General features: G+C 38.8%; 1 protein-coding gene across 1 annotated transcript in view; it reads right to left on the reverse strand.

The window, feature by feature from the left end:
- Positions 1-21,248, reverse strand: part of LOC139937756 (gamma-aminobutyric acid type B receptor subunit 2-like) — a 67,910-nt gene that overhangs the window by 8,084 nt on the left and 38,578 nt on the right. Inside the window, exons 6-10 of the mRNA XM_071933053.1 lie at positions 12,643-12,840; positions 11,731-11,985; positions 11,089-11,158; positions 7,305-7,391; positions 6,835-6,985 (exon numbers count right to left, since the gene is read on the reverse strand). Coding sequence (XP_071789154.1) covers positions 6,835-6,985; positions 7,305-7,391; positions 11,089-11,158; positions 11,731-11,985; positions 12,643-12,840 — 761 coding nt within the window. The remainder of the gene's footprint in view (positions 1-6,834; positions 6,986-7,304; positions 7,392-11,088; positions 11,159-11,730; positions 11,986-12,642; positions 12,841-21,248) is intronic.

The raw sequence follows: 21,248 nt of genomic DNA on the forward strand, positions 1-21,248 counted from the left end.
TGAATGGCAATAACAATTTTTTGGTTAAAGCGACCTTTTCACTTCGAGGTTAAATGGTTATAAAGAAATATATCACTTTTCATGCCGCCAAATTTGAATCCGAGACGCAGTAGCGTTTCTCAGAACAGCTTTCGTGAACTCGCTCCGGATTTTCGGCGATATCTTAAAAACGCGCCCACCTTTTGAAAATCGAGCCTCGAAGTTTGACGTCAGATGGTCATGCAATCGATAGGCGTACTGAGTAAACATGGCTACAGCCACTGACTGAAAATAGGGGCATCTTCGAACTGTCGTGTTGTGCCACGTTGTACATTCTTCCGGCAGTTTGCGCCATCAACATTGCATGGTAGACGATGCCACACTGTGACACTGCTACACTGCTACACTGCGACAATGCGACACTGCAACAGGACGACGCAAAATGTTTGGCATTCAACACAGAGTACATAGGGCCTACAATCACTCCAACAGTAGTTACTCGTACAAGATTAGCCCTATATAGGACTCTTTCTTTGTACAAAACGAAAGTGTAAGGCCGCCAGGGGTCGATTTCACGAAGCGCTACGAGGCGTCGTAGCTCTAGTTACGATGTATACGCGTCGTAAACTTACGACGTGCTCCCCAATCGATTTCACGAAACTCCAGCCGTGTCCGAAACGACGACTTCGGCTACAGCTACGTCTAGATCAGCGCGTCTTCCAGTGTTGAAGAATAGGCAGACGCGCGCGCCTTAGCCGTAGCTGTAGCCGAAGTCGCCGTTTCGGACACGGCCTTACGATGCATTCTAGACGTCGCAAATTCCTTGACAACGAGCTAAGGTACATCGTTACTTACGATCACCCAAAGGGTCGTCTTAACTCACGTTGCTCTAGTCTCAAATGGCGTTAATGCTGCTTCTAGACAGAGAAGCCGGGCGGGCATTACGCCGAGATTGGTTATTTTGTGACGACCGAAGATGTCCACTTGATACATTATTAACGGACGATGACATTTACAGGCGCTATCGCTTTACACGAAATGGAATTGTTGGTTTATTGGAAAGGGTTGAATTAGAACACGACACAAAAGGTAAATTTAAATTAATAAGCATCGATGAAATGTTTAATTTGTTACTTATTAGATGAAAAATTTTAATTTATTTCTGTAAACTTACACAAGTACATGTACTCGACAAAACGCCAGTGATTAAAATCCCTTCAGCAGTAAAAGTAAACTGTCTAGCGCCACCATTCGTTTGCTCAAAAAACATGAAAAAAACATAAACAAACATGGCGGCGTTCACGCAGTGTCTTGCACATTTTGCGCGTCTGCGCCATTTCTTTCTTCTCTCTTCGTCTCTTGTTAAACGGCTGTTTCATTATTACAACGCGTATTTGACATAAAACAGCCGTACTGCAAAAAGGTCATCCTCGTTCTAAAACTTCGTTTTATATAAAGGGCATTTTCAATGCGTTGCGATGCGTCGTCCGTACGACGCGTTTCGTGAAATCGTTTATGCAGTTCGTCGGAGCTACGATACATCGCAGAGCCGCGATGCATCGTAAACCATATGATGCATCGTAAGTTAAGAAGAGCTTCGTGAAATCAACCCCAGGGCTAGTACAAGATATGCTTATAAACAAAACTGCCTGTAGTTCTGGAGCACTCCTTTAAAGAAGCTCTTTGATCAGGATAAATTTTGCCCCAAGTGTTAATTTTTATGCTTCTAATGTTGTTCCTTTTGTCCCCTTTCCCGAAGAATTCGAATCAATTACTCCAGGTGTTATACACAATCTATTTATACTCAATCAAAAAGAGAAACTGTTCATTTCAGGGGCAGAAAGAACCGACAATCAGAAAGTGGAATACAGCATTTAGTTGTATGTTTAGACAATGCGCTTTGGCCAGTCTGGAGTCCCCAAAGTGTCGAGAAATGGTTTATTTGATAGATCAGGAAGTCTTTGGTCTCGGGTCTTCATTTTATGTCCTTCCATTTTGCTCATTTCTTTCCATTTTCAGAAATAAATTCAATTACTCTTGTGTTATAGACACAACCTTAAAGAGAAACTTTTCTTCAAAAGGCCCTTTGAGTCGGAAAAGAACCGACAATTTAAAAACCGATTACATCATTCATTATTGATAAAAGTTGAAAAAAAAAAACCTTTGGCCCAGTCGAGAGCCCTCAAAATGTCGAGAGAAATTGTTTCTTTGTTAGAATCTTCACGACACATTGACGGCTAAATCAGGTTTCATAGTTGCAAGGGAAACTTCGAAACTGAGCAAACACTTTTTTTTTAAAAGACGGACAACATTGGTAATTGTCAAAGACCAGTAATCTCAATTGGTGTATTCCAACATAATTATGCATAAACAAATAAAACATGTGAAAACTTGAACTAAATTTGTCATCGAAGTTGCAAAAGAATAGTGAAATAAAAAAACCCTTGATTCAAAAATCACATACCCAATAAAAGGCTTCAGGCCTGAAGTCTTTTATTAGTGAGTGAAAACCTCTATCTCAAAAACTATACGTTTGTACTTCAGAGGGAGCCGTTTCTCGTAATGTTTCATACGATCAACAGCTCTCCGTTGCTCTTAAACAAGCAAGTTTTTATGTTGTAACAGTTTTGTTTAACCTTCCGAATGAGGTAACAATACAACTCCCTGGTGAAAGCGCAAGATTGCCACCTATTATTTTGTCTTGCTAACCTGTGAAATACGGCTGATGCTTACGCAATTTTTTTCTTCTTCTGCTTTACAGAAAATTAATATGCTTACCGTTAAAGGCAGTGGACACTATTGGTAATTGTCAAAGACTAGCCTTCACAATTTGAGCTCAATCGGTCATCGAAGTTGCGAGATAATAATGAAAGAAAAAACACCCTTGTCACACGAAGTTGTGTGCGTTTAGATGGTTGATTTCGAGACCTCAAGTTTTAAATCTGAGGTCTCGAAATCAAACTCGTGGAAAATTACTTCTTTCTCGAAAACTATGGCACTTCAGAGGAAGCCGTTTCTCACAATGTTTTATACCATCAACCTCTCCCCATTACTCATCACCAAGAAAGGTTTTATGCCAATAATTGTTTTTAGTAATTACCAATAGTGTCCACTGCCTTTAAGCAGCGCAATGAAGTTGGCCCTTTGACATAACATCTTAGAACTCCCTCTATAATCAACATCAACATTCTGGTTACAGTAGGTTATTAATAGACTAGGTCCATTCCTAATTAAATTTATGAGAAGTTCTTTTGACAATTGACATATATTTCTCGCAGATATAACTAACATTTTAGGTTAAAAGCTTAACGATGCAAGGATGTCTGTCGTTCATGTTCATAATGTAAAATCAAGCTAAAAAGGGTTTGGTACCTTTAAAGATCACGTTTTTGGCAACGACATGAATTATAACTGTGAATCAAGATGTATGTATTATAATTTACCTGTGGAAGTTTCAGCTTCATTAGTCGTGAAGTTTTTGAAAAGGGTGAACAATCACAAAGCAATGTTTTCAGGAGAGTCGCGATACGATTGTACTTGCTAACAATAATAACGTTTGTCACACTGAGAAGCTTTTTAATTTTTTTTATTTTTTATTTAACTGTTTTACTACTTTATAACTATTAGTCTTAGGGAAAAGACTCCGTAGCATCCAATGCAGAACCACACGCTTTCTTAATTCATTTGTGCCTTTGTCAGTTAGAGTTCGTAATGATTCTTAGTGGGTTTTTACTGATTTTGTTTTTGTTCTATGGCTTGAGGGAGTGGAGAGGTTTGTCCAGTTTTTGCTTTGTGGTGATTTCGGTGGTTCTTTTGTGATTTTTACTTATCTTTTTTTCGGTGTATATTTAAATCATAGTTTTATGCATACTTCTGTATTTTTTGGTTTTCTGTCTTGGAGTTTTTTATCGATGTTTTGACATGTAAATTTTTCATTTTAATCTTTTTAAAAGACAAATAAATTATTAAATTGAATTGAATTAAATTGAATCCTAGAGAACTGCAGCACCTCAGCAAGTATTAAGTTTAGGGGCTTTCTACCACCAATAATTTTAAATCGTGAAATTTTAGTGTAAATCTGTGAACTTTGGAGTTTTGTGTCATACAAAAATAACCCAACCCTTTTAAAAGATTAAGATCATGGCATTTGAATTTGGTTCAATTAATTTCAAACATTTGGTGACAGGCCTTGGTCTTTTTCTGAATCCAATCAAAATTGGAGCTCCAGAAAGAGATTACAGGATAAGACTTAGAGAAAACAAGATTATGTCCAGTGGTGCAAAAGGTACACAAATTGGATCCTTCTTTTTTGACCTTGATAACCTAATTTAATGCCATTAATGTGTAAAGACAGGATCTCTTTGCAATCAAAGTAGTTGTCTGCGCGATCCGTGAATAAGGGAATCAATGTGTGGTGAAGAGGTTTTCAAGTAGTGGCTTAATCCCAACGAGGCCTGGTTTTTGATTAATTATCAAGAACCAGGCCTCGGCGGGTTTAAACCACTAGTTGAAAACCGATTCAACATACTTTGATACCCACTCATAAATACCTTTTCGGTCCAATAAAATCAACACTTTTGGTCAAAAAGTAAAATAAATGCAAAAATTATAATCGTTAAATGATTTCTTTCAACACAACACCCCTCTCCAGCTATAAAATGACAAGGCCTTCCGCCGTCCTCGGATAAACAACTCCTTATAAGGGAATGCGTGTGCGCGTCGCGCGTCGCGTGATGTGGCACAACTGTTTCAGCCGTTGCTCTCGACCAATAGGAGTGAAATAAACTGTCTAATAAGCCAGGTGCAAGCTCGCGTGTCACGCCCATGTTTACAACACTTTTTACTGGTTATAAACAAATAAAATGTTTATACACACCCACGTGACGCGCTCTCCACCAATATGAATAGCGAAACTGCCTGAGGTATTTATGAATAACGTTTTGCGGAATGTTGCGGTTTGTTTAAGCACTGGACACAATGGGCAATTACTTAAAATATCTGTTAGCACACAAACTTGTTTGGTAACGAGCAATGAAGAGATGTTGATACAATTATTATAACACATTGTGAGAAGCGGCTCCCTCCGAGGTAACGTAGTTTTTGAGAAAACGGTAATTTCTCACTCAAGTGTGAAAAAAAAAACCTTCAGGCCTGAGGCCTTCTATTAGGCACCTGAAATGAAACAAATTTGTGAGCCTTTACTACGCATCTATGATGAAGCGCACACTTTTTCAACAAGGTCTTTTTTTTTACCTTTCATTTTTTTCTTGCAACTTCGATGACCAATTTAGCCAAAATTTGTACGTGTTTTTTGTGTGTGCATATGTTGGGAAACACAAAGGAGAATTCCTGTCTTTGACAAATGGCAAAAGTGTCCTGCCGTCGATTTCACCAAACTCTTCCTAACTTAGGATTCATCTTAAGACTTCGGACGGGTTCAGTTCCGTATCCAAATACGTAGGACGGATTGAATCCATCCTAAGTTAGGACGGGTTACCCGTCCTAACTCGAGTTAGGATTAATCCCAGCATTTCGTGAAATCGGCTGCAGTGCCGTTAATGTGTAAAGACAGAATCTCCTTGCAATCGGAGTTGTCTTCTGCGTGAGTTGATTTAATACTAGTTGCAGAATGTTGCTCTGTGATTTATGTTGACACAGTAATAAGAGGAAGGCAACATTTTAAACGCATGAATCAACAAGTGAGTAATAGTTCAACAAAGGCAGCCCAACAAAACTACAGAAATTTCACAAAATCACATGTCATTGTATATTATGCATATAATTGTTTGTATTCATATAATCATAATTTCAACTTCGGCTCTGTCATGTTTTTATCAATCTTGTTATTGAAGATTCCTTAGATGAAATCTAATTGATACACATATATATAAATGAATAAATAAATGAATAAAGAATTACATCAACTCGGAAATTAATAAATAAATGAATACAAATATAAGCAATAAATCAAACTAAAATGAAGACGACAAGACAATAAAAACACAATAGACAACTGACCCACTGTGCTCGATCTCCACCTGTGTTTGTCTTGGAGAAAACACCGTAGTCTTTCTTCATTGCCCTCTTAAATAAGTATATTGAAACCTAAACCTAAATGAGTTGGGATGTTTGTTTGTTTGTTGGTGTATTTTGCACGGTTTTTCATGAACTTTGAACAAAAAGGACCTTGATTGAATAATCTAGGAGTGAACTTTTGGACAGTTAAAATGGACTAAATAAAAAAAAAAGTTTCAGTCTTGGGAACAAAACAAATTATTTGGAACGTTGTTTTACCTGTCGCAGTTTGTTTTAATTGTCCTTTATGGCATTCTTATAAAGTTTATTAGTGATTATCGCTGTGTTTGACGGTACTTGGTTGTATTACAATGGAAGGCGCAATACCAGCCCCAAAAGCTCACCCCTTCTAAGCAACCGATGCACGTCGATACACCAAGCGATCGATAAATGTCGATACACCAAGCAAACAAAATATGTCTATATCAATACATGTCGATACACTTACCAGTCAATACGTGTCAATACACACATCAATCGATGCATGTTCAAATACTTATCAATAAATTCATGTTGATATACCAATCAGTCGATGCATGTTGGTAAACCAATCAATCAATCCATGTTGACTTAACAACAAATCAATACATGTCCATACACTAATCGATCGGTATATTTCGATATACCAATCAGTCGATACCTTTCAATACATTTATCAATTAATACATGCTGTTATACCGGTCGATACTCGATACACAATCAAACAACACTAACCGATACACAAACAATAAATATACACGTCGTTACACCAAATTTTAGATACATAAGCCTGATACGTACCTTCGGTTTCGATATCGAATATTAATCGTCACGAAATACAGCGCAAGGAGTGAGCCGAATGCAGAAAGTACGTACGACACCAGTCGGTTGACCAGAGAGATCGTAATGGGTTCTTCGATCTCCGTGATCCCGTCTACTGGTGGACCCTTTCCTGAAGAGGTGAAGAGATCGTTAATATTGGTCATCCTAAATTATCGTTATTATTATTATTTTTTCAATTCTATTCTGATTGTTAACATTATTGTTTCTCTATTATTTGGAACGTTATGTAACACAAATAATTTTAAAAAGAAATAAAAATTTTGTTCAAATACAAAATATATATATTATCTTCAAACATGTCGTTTTGTAACTCCTTAAGTTACGTTAACGTAGTATCGTAACGCAACATCGCAACATCGTAACGTAACGCTACGGGGTAACGTAATATTTTAGAACGTACACAATAAGAAGTCAGAAATAATCTATACCTGACCAGAGGAGTGTCCGTCCATCCAGTAGAGACACTGTTGAATTCGCTGTGTTAAATATAGCCACCTTGGCGTAAGATCCATTTGCTAATTGAGAAGCATTAAAAAAGAAAAAGTGTGAATTAGTTCTCCTTGTTCAATCCCACAGCTTTTTAAAATTTACCCCGCCATTTTCCTTTGTGGTTTATTAGTAATTGATCTTAATTAAAGGGGGATAAAATAATGTGGTATTTGCTGTTAAACTGAGTTTATACCCAACAAAATATAGATATAAACATATTACATGTATAAGGAAGCTTTGACCTCTTGGGAGATTTAAGTTGAGTGGTCAGTAATAATTTGTATTCAAATTTTTATATATGTATAATTGTTTTTTTTCTATATGAACCAGCAGTTTTACTTGTAATGTGACTTTCTAGCATGCTTGACCGCCAGTGTCGGTTCAAGCTTTTTTATTTGCTATGGCGGCTTTTCCTGCAATTTTTAAAACAATTACATTTATATATATTTTTTTGAATACCAGAGTACATGATATATGAACTGTTCTTACTTGTAAATGTACTTTTCATCCTGCTTGGCCGCCAGTGCAGTGTATAAATTAACCTTAATAAACAATAGTATTCACTTTTTGACGAGGCTGTTTCAAAACGAAAACGTTTCCAATGTGCAACGGACATTTCAAAAAACACACATGTGACATGCAATTGTTGTTTTTATGGCTAATGGACACGATTTAAAGACACTGGACACGATTGGTAGTTGTCAACGACCAGTCTTTTCTCTTGGTGTATCTCAACATATGCATAAAATAAGAAAGCTGTGAAAATTTTAGCTCAATTGGTCATCGAAGCTGCGAGATAATAATGAAAGCAAAAAACACCCTTGTCACACGAATTTGTGTGATGTCAGATGCTTGATTTCGAGACCTCAAATTCTAAACTTGAGGTCTCGAAATCAAATTACTTCTTTCTCGAAAATTACGTCACCTCAGAGGGAGCCGTTTCTCAAAACGTTTTATAATATCAACCTATCCCCATTCCTCATGTTTTATGCTAATGATTACTTTAAGTAATTACCAATAGTGTCCACTGCCTTTAACACCACAAGTAATCTTATAGGGTTTATATTGGACCTAAAGTATTGTTCTTCACTGAGCAAAGGTGAAAAAAGTTCTCACCGTTGTTTCAATTTGTAGTTCACTTGGTCATTACAGTTCCTTCATGAGCGAAAAACGAAATAACGCAAAGAGAAGGGATATAGTACACAATTCTGCTTTCAATGCCCCCATTCAAAACAAGCACACAAGCAACAACCATCGAACACAATCAACAGTGAACCTGAAGGTTTTAGGTTCAACCGGCTAATCAAGTTACAACCGCACGCAGTCTACTATTTACAATCAAATTAGGTTTGACATTTAGTCTGCTATAAATTTAAACATTGACTGTCGAAAATGGTAGTAGTTCTGTGTCCCAACTCAAGATTTACACCGTTGTTTTATATTGTAGTTCATTTTGTCAATATTGAGTCTTCATCACCAGAAATGATGGAGTACTGTCTGCTTTACCCCCCCCCCCCCCCCCCGTACAAACACGCACACAAGCAACGGCCACTAGCCACTGTCCATTGTCTTTGAAGGAACTTGTTGACTTGGATCGGACGAGTTGGTATATAAAAAGCGTTTGTAACCGTTTGTTATCAAATGCATATGGATAGAAAGATCTTTTAAAAGTAGAATAGAATGATCCACACAAGTTTGCCTCGAAATTGCGTGGTTTTCCTTTTACTCTGCGAACTAAGACGGTTGGTCATTTATGGGAGTAAAAGATTTGACTCCCATAAATGGTCGATCGTGTTAGTCGACGAGGTAAAAGGAAAACCGTACATTTTCGAGTCATGTTTGTGTGGATCATTGTATTCTACTTTAACAACACCTTTTTTCCCATATGCATTTAATAACAAACTCGACCGATCCAAGGCAACGTGTTCCTTTAACAGTCAACTCCATACGTTTGACATTCAGCAGGCTATTGTGATTGTACCACCTAACGCTATCTACATTCAAATAGGTTTGACATTCAGAAGGGTACAATTTTAAACATTGACTGTGGGGAAAAATGGTGACACAAAGTCAAGATCAATACTGTTGCTTCATTTTGTACTTCACCTTGTCAACACAGAGTCTTCATCGGCGAAAATTGAATTAACGCTCAGAGAGAGAGAGAGAGGAGTGTAGTATATAATAATGCTGATTTTAATACCCTGCCTTAATTCAAACACGCACATGTGTCAACCTTCGTTTGACATTCAGCAGGCTAACAGGCAGACTACTATACAAGGTTACCACCGGACAAGATCTTCGGTAAGTTAGGTTCGGTTTGACATTCAGTAGGCTATAATTATAAAACATTGACTGTCTATGCATCAGCAGTCTATGTGGACCCATCGCTCTCATAATAGGAACACAGTGATCACATTTAAAGACACTGGACACTGTTGGTAATTACTCAAAATAATTATTAGCATAAAATCTTACTTGGTAACGAGTATTGGGGAGAAGTTGACAATATAAAACATTGTGAGAAACGGCTCCCTCTGAAGTGACGTAGTTTTCGAGAAAGAAGTAATTTTCCACGAATTTGATTTCGATACCTCAAGTTTAGAAAAATAGTTTAGGGGTGAAAACACATTGATAGTTCTGTATGAATAAAGTATTCAGCTTTTTTTTCGTCATAAAATAATACAATAAAGTTGGTAAGCAGACTCCGAAAGAGCAGTTTGAAAAGTAGTGCAACTTCAATCGTGATTTCTCCGAAGTTAGGTCAGTTCGTGGTACGAACGACGAATTGAATGCGTGATTCAACCTTTACGGGTGAGTACACCAGCCCGCATTTAAAGTCACCTGGATTTTTTTCCGTCAAACATTAGAGTATAAGTTTGTGAACAATAAAATAATTGTTTGAATAATTGTTTGTAACTATTAATATGTAAAAAAAATAGATAAATTTGTTTGGGAGTGACTCCGCCTATGCCCTTTTGTGACGTCAATCGAGGCAGACTTTGCCTCGATCGAACATCGAACACATGTACGTGCAAGTACATGCAAGTCCTAGTCGCGAGTTTGTACGTTTCGAAAAAAGGTTTCCTTGCATTTTTCCGGCAATGTCAACCAGGTGTATTGCTGCTTGATGCAACAAAACAACTAAAGATAGGGTCAGTTTGCCAAGTGGTCCGGTCCGACGTTTTTTTCCAGCGCTGTGCAGCAAACACTTCGGGCCGCCGTGCTTCGAGAATCCGGTACCCGGACGTAGTGTACGGGGCCGGACTACACATTTTCTCTTCAAATTTCGCGCCTCGTTTGACGTCACGAACAGCGCACTCTCGGGTCGGGCCTACTTTTAAATGTGTAAATAAAATGGAAACAAATTTTGTTATTTGTTTATTCATATTCCACTCATCAAAACACATATTATTTTAGTGATAAAAGCTTTATTTTGACAAAATACCACTTCCAGGTGACTTTAAGTACTACGACCTACCCAAACCCAAACCAATTCATCACGATGGAGAACAAACATTACAGCTGTAGTAACTTGCGAAGTATCTTTTCTGTTTAGCGCCCTCTATTGGTTGTTGTTGTTTGGTGTTACTGTTGTTGACAAGATGGCTGCTGTTGAGTTCAGTCACGTACAAATAAAGCTCGTTCAGTTCAGTAATTGCCTCAATGACTGGTTAAAACAATATAATAGAAATAACAAATCGTATAATGTACTTATTTAATTACCTTGACTTTGTTCGATGTAAACATATTCTGTGAAGACTCGAGCCCCGTCTTGACTTATCACAAGATGGTCCTTTTAAGTGCATAGAAAAACAAAGGGTGACATAGAAAAAAGGGTAAAAGAAAAGAAGAAAAAACTGGTGAATGAGAATGACAATTTCAAGACAATTTCAGTTGTAAGATCAACTAGTTTCCAAAATGAGAGTCTTTAATAGTGGTTAAGTTTGCATCGGGGATTAGTCGTTAAATTTGCATAGGGGACAAAGAATATTGTTTCACCCATATACACCGATGTGTGTTTAGCACTGTATAATCAGTACTTTCCGACCTCTGTGAAAAAGATCACATGCATATGCGAATCCTTACAAAATGGGCAAACAAATAACTCAGTTAGGTTGTCTCAAATGTCACTGAATTTATACAATTCAACCTCCTTGGGTACTTTTTTTTTTAAACGCCCGCAGGCGGGACATCATTCGATAAATCCAGTCTTCTCTGTTCTGCAGGCAGAATGTTGATGTCTTGATCTGATGCTCTACAAAGTAGGTGTGGTCGTGTTTGTGGGCTAGTGTCATGTGGTTTGAACCTTCATTTTGTTAAACCATAAAGCATAACACTTTCAAACCGAGCTGTTAAAATACTTACTGTGACACCATACACGTCAATGGTTTCAGCGTTGCGTCGGAAAATCTTAGAAATCTCTTCATCCTCGTATACATCGTCGTCCAGCCGTCGGGGTGGAACCATCTCGGCAAGGTCAGCAATGGACGCATTGCACGTCAGAGCAATGACGAAGAGCGCGTCATACGCGTACCCGAGCGTTGCCCAGTTATTATCCAAGAGACTCTTCATCCTCAGCCATTTGAGGTACTGCCGTTGAGTCGGGTCGTCTTGGGGTTTCTGTGGAGTTAAAATTTGATAGTGTGAGTGGAATTCATTTTAAAACCCTTATAGAGTCCCGTGTCCTCTTTCATGAGCCTCAAGTTACGTATCTTATTGTTTGTCCCAGTTGCGATGCCCAGACTGATCCTTAAAATCCTAGACCGGAACATTCCAGCTACCATTTTTGTTTTGTTTTAAAGATTCACTTTTTTTGTTTACCATACCCAGCGAACAAAATCTGTCACATGGCTAATTAGCATCGGGGCCAACACACCAACACACATCCATACCTCTGATAAAAGAATGGTACCATTCCAGTCATGTTTTTTATTGTCATCAGGTGGTGCCGTTGTGGGAGGCGCTTTGGGACGCCCCCGGGTGTGAAAAGCGCTATATAAAAACGGGTTCTTATTGTTATTATTATATTAAAAAGGCAAACGTCCGTGGTTCGAATCCTACCATTAGTCTTGATTGGGGACGTTCATTTTGTGAAATCGCAACATCAGAGGAAGTGTTCAGTACAGCTAAGTGTGTACTGTGTCTGACTGGTTTCTTGCTTAAATCTGCTAACACTGGTAGCGCCACTTTTGCCTGACAGTTTTTTATTATTAAATCGGGTCCCGATATGACCAAAAACGTGAATATATTACTTCACGCAAAAACATCGATACTCACAAGACCGTGGTAGTCGATATCGTCCAATTTATCGATTACTTGAACACCGCTCACAAAGAGGTGGTATATCAACATCTCGTCAAGTTGTTCAGCCGTGCAACCGTGGTTTTCTCTGGTGACTGTCAACCACCATCCGGCCGGGTACCAGCCGGGAACGATCCATACGTATTTTGGGCCCCATAAACCAAGGTGGTAGATCTGCATTTTGGAATGGAGGTTGTGGATACATTACAATTCTATATTTTTCCAGCTGACATCACAGTCTTAAAGTCACTTTAAGTGTTCGTATGATACACAGTATTCATAATTCGAGTATTTAATTATGGTTAAAGCCCGGTTCATACTTCCTGCGAATGCGAAGCTAATTTTGAAGTCACTTAATTGGTTACCCTCTCAGCGAATGTTTCGCACAAGTCATCTGTTCCGAGTTATTTGTTGCGCATTTATGACGTCAAAATTCGTATCGCAATCGCATTCACAGGAAGTATGAACCGGACTAAGCTGTTGGTTGTGATGAACCGGTATTGTTGCATTAAACCCGTGGGAAGGAGGATGGTGGAGCAAAAAAAAAAACTGGTTTCGAAAAATGGGCACCAGACCTTTCTTTTGTTGACTATCTTTTTGTACGGTAAGCGTTGAGAAGAAAAACGTGTATTTAAACTGGCCTGGCAAAATGGTTCTCTTTTGAGTAAACATTTTAGAGAAAATGTTATAAGTAGAGTTGTCGTAGTCAAAACGTTATTCGTATAATTTTTTTCTCAAATTAAGGCCGTCAGTACCTATAAACCACTGTCTAATTATCCATTTAACTCGGCCATGTCCATCAATAAATTCGACACATAAAGTGAAAGACGCATGGTATTTGACTAACCCAACGTCATAAGAAATCATAAACCGTTTTTGTGTTTGGAAAGAAAACAAAGTGTTGGCAGGTTTTAACCAACATCGATCGAAACTGTTGCCCAACCTTCACATCCCGACCAATCCTATCATAATCCCGTTAGCCTCTTACGAACACAACACCATACCGATCTTAGCTATCAAATCTAATAAAGATTGACGGTTGGTTTCGATCGATTACTCTGACCCAGATCAACTTAAGCAATCCAACATTTCTTAGATTCAATTCAGTCAAAATTCATCTAGAAATATGCATGGTTTGACCACAAGATGGAAAGACAAAGTACACAATCAGGGGTGGGAAGAGAGAGAAAACGTAATTAAATAGTGAATGAGGCAGGCTAAAAAAAGGGGAATATCATTGGGGAAGAGGAGAAGGCAAGGACAAAGGTTTTTTAATTTTTATTAGTCATTTCCTTCTTGGATATTCAGACCATGGTCGAATAGTCTGAAGTCGCCTTATCCACAGTTTTTCCCTATTAAGATGAACCGTCTCTCAGTGGTTACCTATGATTGCCTTAATGCCATGTAAAATCATGTCAGAAATGAAGTGATTAGGAAGATTGATTGGGCTTAATGAAGTATCCCTTAACTTCAACTCTCAACCGTTATCACAGTAAAGGATATGCATCATACCTTAAAAAAAAAGCCATTATACACTTTCGGTAAACAGTATTGTTCAAGCCCCACACTTCGTGTATCACAACTTATATATAAAATAACATACCTGTGAAAATTAAGGCTCAATCAGGCATCGGAGTCGGGAGAAAATAACGGGAAAACCCACTTTTGTTTCCGCGCGTTTCGCCGTGTCATGACATGTGTTTAAAAAAAATCCGTAATTCTCGCTATCGAGAATTGATATTGTTTTAATTTTTTTTCAAAAAGTAAAGCATTTCATGGAACAATATTTCAAGAGTAGTCTTTCACCCTTGTAAATCTGTGAACTTTTTTTTTCTGTACCGAAAGTGTATAATGGCTTTAAATGACGTCATAATTAACTTTGAGATTGTACATCGGTTTACACGTCATGACATTATGAACCACTTGTGGATACACCCTTGAGCGCGTCTATTATGGGCGGAGGGGTGCACTTTACCGCATCAAACCCAACGTACTACAAGGGAAAACAATAACATAACTATGACGTCACGCCGGCCGAGGAAATTGGCTTCAGTATTCAGTACATTTATTTCAATGCTGTCATACAAAACAATAATACAATAGCGTACATTTATGTCAAAATTAAAACAAGCAATATAGTATGAGGTATGATTAGGTACACAATACTTCAAAAAAAAAATAAACACGTAGTAATTTAAAGACAACATTTAGGTGTAAAGTTAAGCAAAATGCTTTTGTGCCCTAACCTATTGACAGACAAACATGATACCAAGGAACACAAACAAAGACAAAGACAAGGGACAACATGGTCAGACGATAGGTGTAGGCGAGTCATCATTAAATGGACTCGTACTATTAAAGTCATGAATTATATGGTTATAAGGAATATGCATTTGAGTAGTAGTTTTTGTATTTTTTTCGAAAATACAGGTAGAATGATTGCCGATTAAATTGTACATAAATTTGCCTAATATCAATGATGATAAAAATCAGAGAACAAAATAATGCAACAGTATGAAAAAAAACCAAAAAAAAACGACATCTCGCTTTCGTGAAGTAAGACGCCGATTACTAATAGTGTACCAAAGTATTCCCTATGTGAGAGACAAAACAGACACACAGGTACACAAGCTGACAGCTGAGACCAAACAAAGCAAACGATTAAAATGAACAACGTTAGATTTTGATGGCACTACAGATAAGTTTTCTTGAAAATTTACTGATTGTAGAAGGTTGCTTAAAATGTATGGGAAGACTATTCCAATATTCTACTCCTCGTTATACAACGCTATTTTTATGAATTGAAGTTATATTGTGATTGACATACAGATCCCCCTTCAATGCTTTACGAGTACCATAGGAATGCATTGATGAAGCTAAAGTAAACATTTCATTAAAGCTATTAGGTAACAGGCGGTATTTGTTCTTGAACATGAATTTACCCAAGTTCAGACGATACAGGTCATTAAATTTGAGCACTTTAAGTTCGGCAAATATAGGAGCTGAATGAGAAAGATAATTGGCTTTTGTAAAAATTTTAACGGCTTTCTTTTGCAATAGTAAAAGTTTGTTACATAGTGCCTTTCCGTGACCCCAGGATAATTTGCGCAATTTAAATATGAAAGAATGAATGCATTGTACAAAGTTAACAAAATCTTTTGCGGTAGAAAATATTTCAATCTATTCATAATACCAACATTTTTTGAGATTTGGGTGGTTAAAACATATATGTGTTTTTTCCAGGACAAGTTCTCATCAATATTAATACCTAAGAATTTACAACTCTTTGTTTGGTTGAGAGCACTGCCACTTAAACAGAGGGGTACATGGCGCACATATTTTTTTTGCCTAGCACAGAAAATGATATAGTTTGTTTTCAGAACATTAATTGACAGTTTATTTGCTAGAAGCCAGTTACTTATTTTAACGAGCTCCACGTTAAGGTTTTGTATAGCTACGTCAACATTGTTGTGTTTATATAAAAGGCTTGTATCATCTGCAAACATACAGAAGGATATCAAACTAGACGAACTACAAATATCATTTATAGATAATGAACAATAGAGGACCTAATATGGAACCTTGAGGAACTCCACAAGAAATATTTGTATTGGATGATTGTCTAGAATTATACGAAACAAATTGCTTTCTGTGTGTTAAGTAGCTCTTAAACCATTCCAGGGCCAACCCACGAACACCAATATTCTCTAATTTACTAAAAAGAATGTCATGGTTAACAGTGTCGAAAGCCTTGGACAGGTCCAAGAAAACATCAATAGAAAATTGTTTATTATCAATGGCGTTAATAATTTTCTCTAACATACTTGTAATAGCTAACTGTGTGGAACGTTGTGCTCTGAAACCGTATTGGGATTCTGATAAAAGGCCATGCTTGTCAATAAAACAACTTAGTCGCTTGTATATTTAAATTTCGTTTCAAGTTTACTCGATTTAGAAATAATAAATCATGGTCTGGATTAAATGCCGATGCCATGTTGCAGGTGAAAACGCTGTGCTCTGATGAGATATCCCAGTAATTGAGACTTGCGTCTACTTGACTGTCGGTGGATTGTATGCGCAGCCGATTAATGACCGTGAGACAGATGAAGAGAGAAACCTAAGCTGACCAGTGCTTCCCAACAAGTCAACAAACCGAGATAATTATTTCTTAATGTCGACACCCTTAAATTATGTTGTCGTCTTCATGTGACAAATTTAATTCGGGGTAACGATATCCTAAAAGTAGGATGTCGTCTTCCTGTGATAAATTATCTCGGGAAGTCGACATCTTAAAAGTAGGATATATTGTTGAAATGATTTTACTTGTATATGTTTTGTTAATTAGTATTACATTTCCTATGTAATGGTTATGGTCATTAACCTCGGTAAAATTTGGACGGATCCATTTCACTCGGCTTCGTCTCGTGAAATGGAACAGTCCAAATTTTACCTTGCGATAATATTCCTCCCATTCCACTCTGAGCCACTCAATATTTGTATACTATTCTACATCTATACGCCTCTCTTAATACTTATGCATGACGTCATAATTCTTACCCAAAATGAGGCTATATGGGCGCACTTCCCCTATCATTTGCAGTGGCTGCGCCCATCGCCTCGTTTTGAGTTAGCATTGTGACGTACCTCATGCATAAATATTAAGAGAGGTGTATATATCTATGGTATGGCCTTGTAATACTGCAGCGTTACCAAAGACTAGACACGCGCACGTAGTGATGTTTTTACGCAGCGTGCAGTAGTACTTTTCGGATCGAGGGGGGGGGGGGGGGGCGGAAGGGGTATCGCCACCAACCCGCCACCTACGTTGAAAACAATCTCATTCTACTCTCCGCTCGGCCCAGCGCCTTGCTTTGATTAGACTTAATTCAAGTCCCATTCTCGTGTAAGAGGTCCCTATATCACTCCAACTTACTATCAAACAACGCCGTCAAAATGTGGTCCCGAGAATGGGACTTGACGAGGTCATTTCTTACTCTGCACGTTGTTATTATATTGGGAGATGTACAAAACCAATGGGAGCGTGGAAGCGATGCCCCGCCGGTATCGGTATCATAAGTCGTTAAATTGCACTTCCCCAAATTCAAATTTTGCAAACAAAACCTACCCCAATATAATGTTACAACGTATTTCAAATGACAATTAGTGCTTTCTTTTTTATAATTAATTGGTTGATCAAAAATGTATTTCAATCATCAACTAAGTGACATTTTGCTCATTATCACGGCACGCGCACACACAGTGCGCGTAAAAGCATTACGGTACATTTGCAGTTTTGCCTTCAAATTGGTCATCACTAAAAATGGACGAAGCTGTGAACTTGGGGTGATCAGAATATTACGCAGAAAATCCCTGCCTTTCTAATGATAACATTATTTTATGTCATAACCGAGAAGATGGTTGACCCAATTTAGTTTACAAAACTTGCATCATACCGAAAATTAGCAGAAGTGCCCATTCAAATGTGCACAACACGCAAACAGCAACCTGGCATGGCCTCGTTCGGCGCTTTATAACCAAAACAACAAGTTAGTGTAGCCTCTAGGGTGACGTGTTTCTCAAAGCCCATGAAATTATCTTCAAACCCATGCAACAGATGTGTCTATTGGACAATGTTTTCAAACGACCATTTTTGATTAAGGAACTAATACCCAATCCTTGCCGTGGTTACTTCCTGACACACTATGGCACATACCATTCACAGGGCGGTGTAACACTGGTGCAGTACCGTTCTGGTTTGTTGAAACTTTGTACATAAAGCTTGTTACGCTTGACGTTGATTATAGCCGGTTATGATTGTATAGATTATTTATTGTTTTGTTGCAACCCCTGCCTACGAAAATGGAAGATTCCAGATGTTCACTGTGAGCGCGGGCGGCGCGCCATGTAGTGTAATGTGTTCGTGTACATTGTGTATGTGTGTGAGAGCGCGCGCGTGGTACACACAGTACACTGAGAGCTTTTGTCCTATTTTGTACACGTAGTATACAAATATTGACTGCTTCGAGTGCTATGGTTAAAACTATGACTCCCGAGGTGATCCCCGGAGCGTTCTATTTTCCCGAGGCGAAGCCGAGGGAAATAGAACGCTCCGGGGATCACCGAGGGAGTCATAGTTTTTAACCATTGCACGAGTAAAAGCAGTCAATATTTGTTTTATAACACCCCAAACATTTCTAAATACTGTACTATTATTATTAAGTTACAGACCTGAATGCTACAATCCACGGACGACGCGAATACAGATTGCAAACACTTTTACTTACTGTGTTGCATGTAGTGTCGTGCAATCCGAAATGGTTACAGACTATTAATTTATCATCCTCGTACACGCAACGGACGTCTGGGTACTGCACGCCGTGTGCTAGTCTGTCAGACTAGCGCACGGCGCCGTGTGCTAGTCTTCGGACTAGCGCATGGCAAACCGACGCACTATCACACGGCCGTCGTCTAGCAAAACTAAGACATGTCATGTGACGCGCTCTAAACCATGCCAATGACCAGGCAGAATACTTGCAAGGGGTGTTATAATATACAAATATTGACTGCGTCGAGTGCTATGGTTAAAACTATGACTCCCGAGGTGATCCCCGTAGCGTTCTATTTTCCCGAGGCGAAGCCGAGGGAAAATAAAACGCTCCGGGGATCACCGAGGGAGTCATAGTTTTTTAACCATTGCACGAGTAAAAGCAGTCAATATTTGTTTTATTACACCCCAAACATTTCTAAATACTGTACTATTATTATTAAGTTACAGACCTGAATGCTACAATCCACTGACGACGCGAATACAGATTGCAAACACTTTTACTTACTGTGTTGCATGTAGAGTCGTGTAATCCGAAATGGTTACAGACTATTAATTTGTCATACTCGCACACGCAACGGACGTCTGGGTACTGCACGCCGTGTGCTAGTCTGTCGGACTAGCGCACGGCGCCATGTGCTAGTCTTCGGACTAGCGCATGGCAAACCGACGGCCGTCGTCTAGCAAAACTAAGACATGTCATGTGACGCGCTCTAAACCAATGAGCAGGCAGAATACTTGCAAGGGGTGTTATAATATACAAATATTGACTGCTTCGAGTGCTATGGTTAAAACTATGACTCCCGAGGTGATCCCCGTAGCGTTCTGTTTTCCCGAGGCGAAGCCGAGGGAAAATAGAACGCTACGGGGATCACCGAGGGAGTCATTGTTTTTAACCATTGCACGAGTAAAAGCAGTCAATATTTGTTTTATAACACCCCAAACATTTCTAAATACTGTACTATTATTATTAAGTTACAGACCTGAATGCTACAATCCACGGACGACGCGAATACAAATTGCAATCACTTTTGCTGAATGTGTTGCATGTCGTGTCGTGCAATCCGAAACGGTTACAGACTATTAATTTATCATACTCGTACACGCAACGGACGTCTGGGTACTGCAAGCCGTGTGCTAGTCTGTCGGAGTAGCGCACGGCGCCATGTGCTAGTCTTCGGACTAGCGCATGGCAAACCGACGGCCGTCGTGTAGCAAAACTAAGACATGTCATGTGACGCGCTCTAAACCAATGAGCAGGCAGAATCTTTGCAAGGGGTGTTATAATATACAAATATTGACTGCTTCGAGTGCTATGGTTAAAACTATGACTCCCGAGGTGATCCCCGGAGCGTTCTATTTTCCCGAGGCGAAGCCGAGGGAAAATAGAACGCTCCGGGGATCACCGAGGGAGGCATAGTTTTTAACCATTGCACGAGTAAAAGCAGTCAATATTTGTTTTATAACACCCCAAACATTTCTAAATACTGTACTATTATTATTAAGTTACAGACCTGAATGCTACAATCCACGGACGACGCGAATACAGATTGCAAACACTTTTACTTACTGTGTTGCATGTAGTGTCGTGCAATCCGAAATGGTTACAGACTTAATTTATCATCCTCGTACACGCAACGGACGTCTGGGTACTGCACGCCGTGTGCTAGTCTGTCGGACTAGCGCACGGCACCGTGTGCTAGTCTTCGGTCTAGCGCATGGCAAACCGACGCACTATCACACGGCCGTCGTCTAGCAAAACTAAGACATGTCATGTGACGCGCTCTAAACCAATGAGCAGGCAGAATACTTGCAAGGGGTGTTATAATTTTCATTATGCCCGCCAATGACAAATGAACTAGTCTTCTTTTTGGGTGCGTTTGATTGATCAAAACGTACACGTAGCAATGTAATACATATTCACAAGTGAATACATTTACATACCAGGCGACTGCGACATCGTCAAGTCCCTATCGCGCAGTACACAATGGAACCGAGGTTAATAGCGACAATATCAAAAGAGCACACAATGGAACCGAGGTTAATAGCGACAATACCAAAAGTCACTTTTGATATTGTCGCTATTAACCTCGGTTCCATTGTGTGCTGTGTGTTACCTTCCATATATACATTTTCTTTTTTTCGCATGGATGGTTTACTGTAGATATTGTGGCGACAACGAAATTTTATCCTTTTGAACTCAATGTTCAGTTGTTCCCACGTAAACGTGAGGTCAGTAACAGTATATTTCACGCAC

Source organism: Asterias amurensis, chromosome 5, assembly GCF_032118995.1.
Source record: "Asterias amurensis chromosome 5, ASM3211899v1".
NCBI classification, from domain to species: domain Eukaryota; kingdom Metazoa; phylum Echinodermata; class Asteroidea; order Forcipulatida; family Asteriidae; genus Asterias; species Asterias amurensis.